Source organism: Eptesicus fuscus, chromosome 14 (assembly GCF_027574615.1).
Source record: "Eptesicus fuscus isolate TK198812 chromosome 14, DD_ASM_mEF_20220401, whole genome shotgun sequence".
NCBI lineage: Eukaryota > Metazoa > Chordata > Mammalia > Chiroptera > Vespertilionidae > Eptesicus > Eptesicus fuscus.
The window spans coordinates 77,259,193-77,269,534 of NC_072486.1; the positions used below are offsets into that span (position 1 = coordinate 77,259,193).

A 10,342-nucleotide genomic window follows, 5' to 3' on the forward strand; every position below is an offset into this window, starting at 1 on the left:
TGAGTAACTCGAGACCTTCCTGAGAGAACAGACTCAAAACCCATATTGTACCATCACTAGCAAGACCCGAGGATACACCAAGTCCCATGTCCAACTTTCTTCTTCCAGATGACCCCACAGTATCCCACTGCACCAAGGAAGGTGGCAGACACTGTGCCTGGCTTTTTTGGGAAATATTTATGTCATTTAATAAGGGTCTTTGGATCCATTACTATAACCCAAATCACAAATATAGCTTTGGTAATTTTGATACAAGAGCAAATACATGGAGGAAAAGTTTTCAACTTGGCAAAATGAGAGCACCCACCAAATTAGGGGAAATACTGCTGTCTCTTTAAAAGCAAACAGTTCCTCCACTGGCTCCACCCAATCTATGCTTTCTGACTCAGTGGTTTCAGAGGGTGTGAACAATTTTTCTTCACAGTTAAAAGGAAAGCACCAGCTGGCAGAGTGTCTTTGGAGAAAATTTGAGAACTCATCAACTGGTTGAAAAGAAGGTGAGTCTGGCTGAGAAGCAGACTCACTGCTTCTCAGCACTAGAGTTGTTTGGGCAGTAGGTCCATGGAGTGTACATGGTGTGAGTTCTGGTTGCAGGAAGGATCAGGTTCTGTGCCAGAAGCAGAGCAGGGGGTTGCTGTCAGAGGGTAGTGAAGGAGGGTAAGGAGGGGGTCAGGAGCTTTATTAGTACAACTAGAGGTTTTGTGCATGAAAATTTCTGCAAGAGTAGGCCTTCCTTCCCTGGGCTGCCAGCACCAGCTTCCCTCCAGCACCTGGGACCCTGGCTTCCCTCCTCTGGCTGCTGGGCAGGCATCTGGGACTTGGGCTGGCTTCCCTCAGGCCCCGGCTTGGTCAGGAAGGACGTCTGGTCTAATTAGTATATTACCCTTTTATTATTATAGATGTTACATGTCTCGTATTGAACAGAACACATTTGTGCTGACTGGTGAACCTTCATGCATTTGCTGCTCTGAAAAACACCGAGGGCTGCCTGACAAGCCTGCCTTTTCCCTGGATAGGAAATGAGTGTCCCCAAGGCAGGTCTTTAGAGCTTGAAGGCAATTTAGAGACTGACCTGTCCAACTCCCTCTTTTTACTGAAAAAGAAGCAGGATCCTGGAGAGTGTGGTGACTCGAGGGGTTGCCCACATCACTAAGGGCAGAGGAAATCTGGACTGTAGTTTGCTGTATCATTTTCATCATTCAGCAGAGAGAAACTCTAACCTGAGTAATGTGACATGTGAGATGAGGAGGGGGTTTCATTGATAAAGGTTTGGCTATTCTGCAAGAACAATGCATATGAAACCCTCCACTTAATGGCCCTAGTTATAAGTTTCCTAAAAGTGTTCTGTTCTGGAAAGAGTGTGGACTCTCCTCCCTGCCCTTTCTTGATCTAGCTCTGATTCGATGTAATTTTAGAATCCTGAGAAGACACTGAAGGAGGCCATTGTGTGCAGTGGTTAGGAGGGAAGGTGGTAGTCAGACAGACTTTGAATTTGATCTCTGCTCTGCCCAATACCTGTTAGCACTGTGACCTTGGGCAAGTGTTTCAGCATTTTCAAGCCACATCAATGTCTTTATTTAAAAAGTTAGAATAATAAAATTAGCTTTTTGCAGGCTATTACAGAGGAGTAGGTGAGATAATGTACAAAAAATTATCAGAGTGCTTGTTTTAGAATGTTAGCAGTGGTTATATTACACACATATCAAATTTTTATTGTTGAAAAATGTTAATTTATTCAAAGATAAATGAACATTACAAGGAACCTTCATGTACCTAGACCAAGCTTCCACAATTATTAAGTGATGCCAATCTTATTTCATCTATAATATAATATATAGATTTTATATAATCACTACTCCCAAGCCACACCACATTATTTTGAAGCAAATATCATTGTTTCATTTTATCAGTAAATATTTGAAGCCATTTAAAAATATGATCATAATCAGACTTCAAAAAGCAAATAGACTTTTTTTACAAAGTTAACTGTTGCCTTCAGATTTCCCTGATTGTCTCATAATTTAAAATACTTTTTGAAGTTGGATCCGATTAAGATTCATAAATTGCAATTGTTTGGTTTCTCTTATATTTAATTTAATATATGGCTTTCTAATCTTTCCTGTTTCCTTCTCGAAAATTTCTCTGTGTAAGAAGGAGGAAGTCTTTTTCCCAAAAGAACTGGACAGTTTACATTTTGTTGATTAACATTCTCATGGTGTCATTTCACCCACTCTTCTAGTTCCAGTGTTTTGGGTGAAGTTATATTTAAGGAGAGGCTTGATCTGACTCAGGTTTGACTATTTGGTGGAAATACATCATAGATTCAGCTGTAAACTTCCCTCAGAAGACATATAATGTTTAGTTGTCTCACTTTCTTTGACATTAATCGACATTAACGATGGCCTATATTTCATTGAGGGTCAGAAGTGATTGTTATGTTGCCAAAGGAGGAATGCACGAGGCCAGAGTGGTGAGGGATTATGAATTTATTCGATCATCCGCACAGGAAGTGGCTGAGCCTTGATGGCTCCAGCCCCCAGTGACTGGAGTCAGAGGCTTTTAAAGGATTTTTGGCAGGCATTTTCTGGGCAGAGACTTCTTTATGTATACCCAGAGGGGAGAGAATGGAATGTGGTCACCACAAGTGAAATGTGGTCTCAGCAAAGGGAATTTCCATAGTGAAATAGCTTGAAAAGCCAGTTCCCAGGGGAGGAGTATTGATTTAATTACTCAATTAAAACTAAAAGTGATTATATCAAATTCTATCATTCTTACCTTATTTATTAGATGGAAAAAGTCTTATTAAAAAAAAAGTTCCCTCCAACCATTCTCTCATTTCCACAAAGTACAGTTGTATCTGAAAGACAAGATAAATGCTCAATTCTTTCCTTTTTTTTTTTTTTTGTCAATGTTCATAACAAGAAGATGCTTTCCTAGCACACTTCCAAGGGGGCGATTGACTATGTTATGAACTCATTTATTTGATTTACTTGATATATTTTGATTCATTTGAGTTATTATCGATGCTCACATTGCCCCATCAATGTCCAGGTGCATTCTCTTGAGGTTGGCTCTTAAGTCCTTTCCATAAGATCCCAGTGATTTTTGAGAGCATCTTTGCTTTCTTGTTGACAAGAGAGTGAAGGCTCAACTGAAGCATTTTCTACTTATTCCTAGAATAAGTAGTTTATTTATAAAACTCTAATTTTGGTGGAAAATAGCATTTGAAAACCACACTCTAGGCACTAAGGGTGGTCATTGGCCCTGGGCTCATTATTATCTCTATTCCTTTTCAATGGACTTCAAAACTGCACACACACACACACACACACACACACACGCACACACAAGAATAGGATTTTTGAAAACTATTTTATTTTTTAAAACTTAAGTTAATAACACTAAAGATGGACAATGAAATTATTGCTTTTTTAAGTGTCTTAGATCAATTCATCCACCCCATAATATACAATTAGTTTGCCATTTCATTTTGGTTTTAGAATTTTAAAATATATATTTTTTTGTATAATTATGTACAAGATCAAATATTTGAAATCTTAGTGTAACCAGTTTCTAGCTTCTGTCCTTGTTCCCTCCACCCTGCTTCTCCCATCCCCATGTAAGTAAATTTCTGTTGGTTTATATTTCAGAGTATCCTGCTATTGCCTTTTCATATATATGAAAAAGATATGTTTTATATTTTATAGATGCAGTGCACATTCTTTCTTATTAGAGAAATGGTAGGTAAACTCTACATTATTTTCTCATTATTTTATTCACTGTTTTGGGAGTATTTTTTCCCCACTTAATGATGTATCCTGGAGACCTCTCCATGCTTTTATAGAGAGACACATTCCTTTTCACAGTTGGATAGTCCTTCACTGTGTGACTGTATCTTAGGTAAACAACCAGTCCCTACTGATAGCCATTTGATAGGTTTTTGTTCTTTTGCTAATACAAATAATGATGCAATAAATAGCCTGATGTGTCATTTTTCTGCATCTTTATCAGTGTAGTTAAGGAATAGATATTAAAATGGGAAATTGACAATGAATGAGAAAATGCATATGTACGTTGGCAGCATAGTGCTGACTGCCCTTCTGTAGGGTTTGGACTGTTTTTCCATTCTCACCAGCCATGCAGGAGTGGACCTGTTTCCCTCATACCTTTGCCAACAGATTATGCTAGCAAATGTTGAATTTTTTCCAAACATGGAGGTGTTAAATAGTATCTCATTTCAGAAATAGAGGTGTACTTTAATTAATATTTTTATTTTTTATTTTTGTTTTGATTTATTTTTCTCCGAGTGTATGTTAGTGTCTTTTGATATATTCAAAGTACATTTAAATTCATTTTTCTCTGAATGTTTATTCCCATCTCTTGCTCCATTTTCTATCAAGTTATTGGTATTTGGTTCTGTACCTTTTAATTTTCTGTGTATAACAGGAACATTTACTCCCTTTTTTGTAAGCTGAAAAATATTACTGCCCCTAATTTGACATTTTTGCTTTAATTTTTCAAAGGTGTTTTTTATCCCACATTATCTGTCATTTTTTTATGTTATCACTTTACTCATCCTTTTCTTTACTCTATTTCAAGTCTCAGAAATATTTTCCTTACCTCTAGGTTACAAATACAGTAAGTTTCCCATGTATTTTTTTTTTATATGACTAGAAGCCTGGTGCACGAAATTCGTGCATGGAGGGGGGTTGTCCCTCAGCCCAGCCTGTACCCTTTCCAATCTGGGACTCCTGGAGGGATGTCTGACTGCTCGTTTATGGGCAGTTGGACATCCTTCTCACAATCCAGGACTACTGGCTCCCAACTGCTTGCCTGCCTGCCTTCCTGATTGCCCCTAACCGCTTCTGCCTGCCAGCCTGATCACCCCCTAACCACTCCGCTGCCAACCTGGTTGATGCTTAACTGCTCCCCTGCCAGCCTGTTTGCCCCCAACTTCCCTCCTCTGCTGGCCTGGTCACCCCTAACTTCCCTCTCCTGCAGGGTTGATCACCTCCAACTGCCCTCCCTTGCAAGCCTGGCCCCTCTCAACTTCCCTCCCTTGCAGGCCTGGTCCCTCACAACTGCCCTCCCTTGCAGGCCGGGTGCCTCCCAACTGCCCTCTCCTGTTGGCCATCTTGTAGTGGCCATCTTGTGTCCATATGGGGGCAAGATATTTGACCACATGGGGGCAGACATATTGTGTGTTGGAGTGATGGTCAATCTGCATATTACTCTTTTATTAGATAGGATTTCCCCCCCTTTTTTACATTCAAACTTCTAATCTGCTTGTAATTTGAATGGCATGAGGCAATGGATGCAATTTTATATATTTTTTCTGTATTGTTATACAGTTATCCCAAAGTTGCTTTATTATAACATCGTTAGCCCCCTTGATGTGGTATGCTGTCTTATTAAATCTAACTGTAATATAGTGTAATTGAATTGAATATAAATGAATAAGGAATGATTAATTTGGTCTGTTTCTGAATTTTCTGTTTTTGGTTCATTGGTTTCTCTATTGGTACAACAATATCACACTTCTTTAATCATAGAAATTATAATGCTTGGCTCCTGGCAGAGCTAGCCCTTCCTCCTTGTTCTTTTCCTTCATGGTGCTGAATAACTTTCTTTTATTCTTCATCTGAATGAACTTTATAATCCACCATTTAACTTTATAATCCATTATTTTTTCCCTGCCTAAAACAATGATGATGACAAAAATTTTAACTTTACGGTTATCCTATCTAATAAAAGAGTAATATGCAAATTAACCATCACTCCGCTACACCCACAAGCCACACCCACCAGCTATGCCACCTAGCCTATCAGGAGCAATTATGCAAATAAACCCAACCAAGATGGCTACAGCCACAGAGAGCAGGAGGGAGGTTTGGGTTAACCTGGCAATGGAGGAAGCCAAGCTTTCCACCTGCCCTTGCCGGCCTAGGCCTCCTCTCAAGTCTACAAAGTTTCAATGATAGAAGATACATAAATCCAAACAGAAATGGTGGCCACGGAGCTGGAAAGAGCAGAAGGCTAGGGTTGCCCCCAGCAATGGAGGAAGCCAAGCTTCCCACACATCTTGGCTGGCCCAGGCCTTCTCTACAGGCTACAAAGTTTCAATTGTAGAAGATAAATAAATTCCAGATACCAGGGTCTCTGCTTGGGTTGCCAGGGGGTATGGGTGGCCTGCAAACCACCACAGGCACCTTGTCCAGGCTGCCCCACTCCCCAAAGGAACCCCACCCTGATCCGGGACACCCTTCAGGGAAAACCAGCTGGCCCCCACCCATGTACCAGGCCTCTATCCTATTTAATAAAAGGGTAATATGCAAATTGACAATCACTCCAACACACAAGATGGCTGACCCCAAGTGGTCAAAGATCCTGCCCCCATGTGGACACAATATGGCTGATGGCCAGCAGGGGAGGACAGTTTGGAAGGACCAGGCCTGCAAGGGAGGGCAGTTGGGGGCGATCAAGCCTGCAGGGGAGGGCAGTTAGGGGTGACCAGGCTGGCAGAGGAGGAAAGTTGGGGGTGACTGGGCCTGCAGGGAAGGGCAGTTGGGAGGGACCCAGGCCTGCAGGGGAGAGCAGTTGTGGGGACCAGGCCTGCAGGAGAGGGCAGTTAGGGGCAAACAGGCTGGCAGGAGAGCAGTTAGGTATCAATCAGGCTGGCAGGGGAGTGGTTAGTGTATGATCAGGCTGGCAGGCAGAAGTGGTTAGGGGCAATCAGGAAGGCAGGCAGGTGAGCAGTTGGGAGCCAGCAGTCCTGGATTGTGAGAGGGATGTCTGACGGGCAGTCAGACATCCCTCGAGGGGTCCCAGATTGGAGAGAGTGCAGGCTGGGCTGAGGGCCATACCCTGCCTTGTATGAATTTCATGCACTGGGCCTCTAGTCCTATATAATAAAAGCCTAATATGTAAATCAACCAAACAGTGGAACTATCAGTGGAATGACTGGTTGCTATGATGTGCACTGACCACCAGGAGGCAGATGCTTAATATAGGAGCTGCCACTTGGTGGTCACTGTGCTCCCACAGGGGGAGTGCCGCTCAGCCAGAAGCTGGACTCTTGGCTGGAGAGCACAGCAGCAGTGGTGGGAGCCTCTCCTGCCTCCATGGCAGTGCTAAGGACCAACACACCAAGTGATAAGGAGCAGTGGGCAGGTGGGCAGACATCCCCCAAGGGCCCACAGACTGCGAGAGGGTGCAGGCTGGGCTGAGAGATCCCCCCCTCAGTGCACAAATTTTGTGCGCCAGGCCTCTACTATAAAATTATGTTAGAGAAATATCTACTTTTCTTCATCTGAAAACTTTATAACTCATTATTTTAAACTTTATAACCCACTCTTTCTCAACTAGGGGAAAAAGTTATGGTAAAAAATTTAAATTTATAGTTATATAAGATCATGTTATATACTTATCTATAATTCCAATGTATAAAATGTTTTAAACATGAATCAGTTTTTAATTCGGTCAAATGTCTTGACTGCACTAGGTAATTTTCTACTTCATCTATTAATAAGATGTGTTTTAACAACAAATTTTGGTATGAATATTTCCAAATGAGATAGGTCTATAGCTTTATTTATTGGTCAAATCTCTGTTAGCCTTTAGAATCAACATCACACTTGATTCTTAAAAGAATTGAAAGATTTTCCTCCTTTTTTATATGATCAGGAATATCTCGCATAATATTGAGATGATCAGTTTGTAGAGGTTTAAGTGAATTCTCCTGTGAACGCACCTGGACACTGTACTCTTTTGTGGGGAAAACTCTGCTTTATTAATTCCTCCAGATGAGTAATAGATGATTACAAATTTTCATGGAGGACAAGAACAAAGAAAATAGGTTTGAGAATGGTCCCCACTTACCTAAGTATCCTTTTTCCTTCTCCTTCCCTTTGTTGAGGTCTTGTTGGTGCCTACACCCCAGAGCCTCTTGAAAGAAGATGGCTGGCCTTCAGGACAACACTCTGAGGATTGTTCTGGTGGGGAAAACCGGAAGTGGAAAAAGTGCAACAGGAAACACCATCCTTGGGAGAGAAGCATTTGAATCTAAACTTGCTGACCATGCTGTTACCAAGAAATGTAATATAGCAACGCAACACTGGAAGGGGAGGAAACTTATTCTTGTGGACACCCCAGGGCTCTTTGACACCAAGGAGACACTGATGACCACCTGTGAGGAAATCAGTAGGTGTGTCCTCTTCTCCTACCCGGGGCCCCACGCTATCATCCTGGTTCTACAGCTGGGCCGCTACACGGAGGAGGAGCAGAAAACAGTTGCATTGATCAAGACCCTCTTTGGGGAGCCAGCCATGAAGCACATGATCGTCTTGTTCACTCGCAAAGATGATTTGGGTGATCAGCCACTGGCTGAGTTTATAGCAGCATCAGATGTAAACCTGCAAAGCATCATCAAGGAGTGTGGGAACCGCTACTGTGCCTTCAATAACAAGCAAAGTGCAGATGAGGCTGAGAAGGAAGCTCAACTGCAGGAGCTGATGAAGCTGATAGAGGAAATGGTACGGAAGAACGGAGGGGGTTACTTTTCTGATGCCATCTACAAGGACATAGGGGAAAAGCTGAAAAGTCAGGAAGAGGCCTTGAAGATAATCTATGCTGATCAATTTGAGAAGGAAACTAAACTACTTGAAGAGCAATGTGCTCAGGGAAAAATAACAGAGCAAGCAATGAAGGAGAGGAAAATAAAAATATTGGAGAACTATAATGAAAAAATTAAAAATATTAGGGAAGAAGCTGGAAGAAATATATTTAAAGATGTTGTAAGTGGGATTTGGAATTCACTTTCAAAAGTATGGAATATGTTTTGGAAATAATGTACATTTTATTTCTTAATATAGTATGATTTGTTAATGTGGTTAATTGTATTTTCCAAAGATGACTACAACAATGTATTCTATCCCACCCATTCTTCTTGTAATCTGAATTTATTTTTCCTTCTGTTGAACTATAGGCTTTGTCCCCTACCTTGAAATTCAATGGACTTTGTGACTGTTTTGACAACCAGTGTGTGGTTGTGACTTCAAAAGTGAGATAGGAAAAATGCCTCTTTGTTCCCTAGGGTTTGTGGGCTTGGCAAGTGGGCACCATGTGGTGAGGAAGCCCAAGGTGCTTATTGAGAGACCATGTGAAGAGGATTTGAAGTCACTGGCCCACTTCCCTGGCTGGTCTTTCATCTGCCAGCAGGACCAACTTGCCAGCCATGCAAGTGAGGCAATATGGAAGCAGATTCTCCAGCTTCCAACTGAGCCACCTCTGGTGAAGCTACAAAGAGCAAAGATGGGTCACCCCCACTGCATCCTGCCCCGATTGCAGATTCATGAGAAAAATAAAGTTTGTTGATTTAAACTACTAGGCTTTGGGATGGTTTGTTATGCTGTGATAGTAACCACCAGCACCTTCCCTGCTCACTCACCACCAATACCCACAATGCTAACAAATGGAAGAAGTTACAGAATTGGCATAATCAGGCAATAATATATAATGAAGAGTTCACAGACTCAATTTAGGAAAATTCAAATGAGAAATCCTTCATGTGTCAAGTGTTAACACGCACATTTCTTCAGGCCACGCCTCTGAGCACCTTGTTAGTGAAGCAGTTGGTTTCTCCAGCAAGATGATTCTGTGGTCCATGTGAGGCAGGATAGTAAGAAGCTAGGAAAATTCCTGGATGAATGGAATAAGAAAACTGAGATGAGAAGATGGGCAGATTATAGCCAGTTTGTTAATCACAAAATCTTATCTTCTCCAACCAGGGGCACTTGGGAGCAAATGGTTTATACGTCTCATCCCTAACCAAAGAATACATAGCTTAAATCAGTCTGGTCTGGGAAGTAGAGCACAAAGACCCAATTCATGCCATTTGTGCCAGCTAAACCCAAAGGCAGATGAAGTCAGGGAAAAATATCAAAAACCACATCAAAAACAGGCATAATTAAGATAAAATAAAACAGTGAAACAGACAAAGGAATAATCCAAAACTCCCCTATACACTTATCTTGATGCATCAGCATATTAAAAATGCACCTGGAAATCTGATTGGAAGAAAAAGGTAAAACGTCCTCAAGACAAAAACTCGCTCTAGCACAGGGCCATGCCCTATACCAGGCATGAACTTTTTATTTCTCCCTAAACTCTGTGGATCCCCATGAGGGACTTGCAACCAGGAGAGCAGTGGGCAGTGGCACCCAGCCTCAGCCCCTGACCCTGTCTCCAAGGCCCCCTTTTCCCTGACTTCCCACTGAGCTGAAGCAGTCCCACCTTGGCTCACTTCTTTCCTATAACATTTCTAGAGCCAAAGCAGCCCCACCTA

The 10,342-nt window shown here is 41.8% G+C and overlaps 1 protein-coding gene across 2 annotated transcripts; it reads left to right on the top strand.

Annotated features, from left to right (window-relative positions):
- Nucleotides 1–430: 430 nt before the first annotated feature.
- Nucleotides 431–9,339, top strand: LOC103304973 (GTPase IMAP family member 7-like). Of its 2 annotated transcripts, none has more exons than XR_008558117.1 (2): nt 431–497; nt 8,984–9,339. XR_008558117.1 is itself a non-coding variant. In XM_054726335.1 (2 exons), exon 2 carries the CDS (start codon nt 7,956–7,958, stop codon nt 8,844–8,846), a length of 891 nt encoding a protein of 296 aa, XP_054582310.1. In that variant the 5' UTR covers nt 431–497; nt 7,916–7,955; the 3' UTR covers nt 8,847–9,339. The 2 variants fall into 2 exon arrangements, 1 of the variants encoding a protein (XP_054582310.1); XM_054726335.1 differs by having other exon boundaries at nt 7,916–9,339.
- Nucleotides 9,340–10,342: the final 1,003 nt, after the last annotated feature.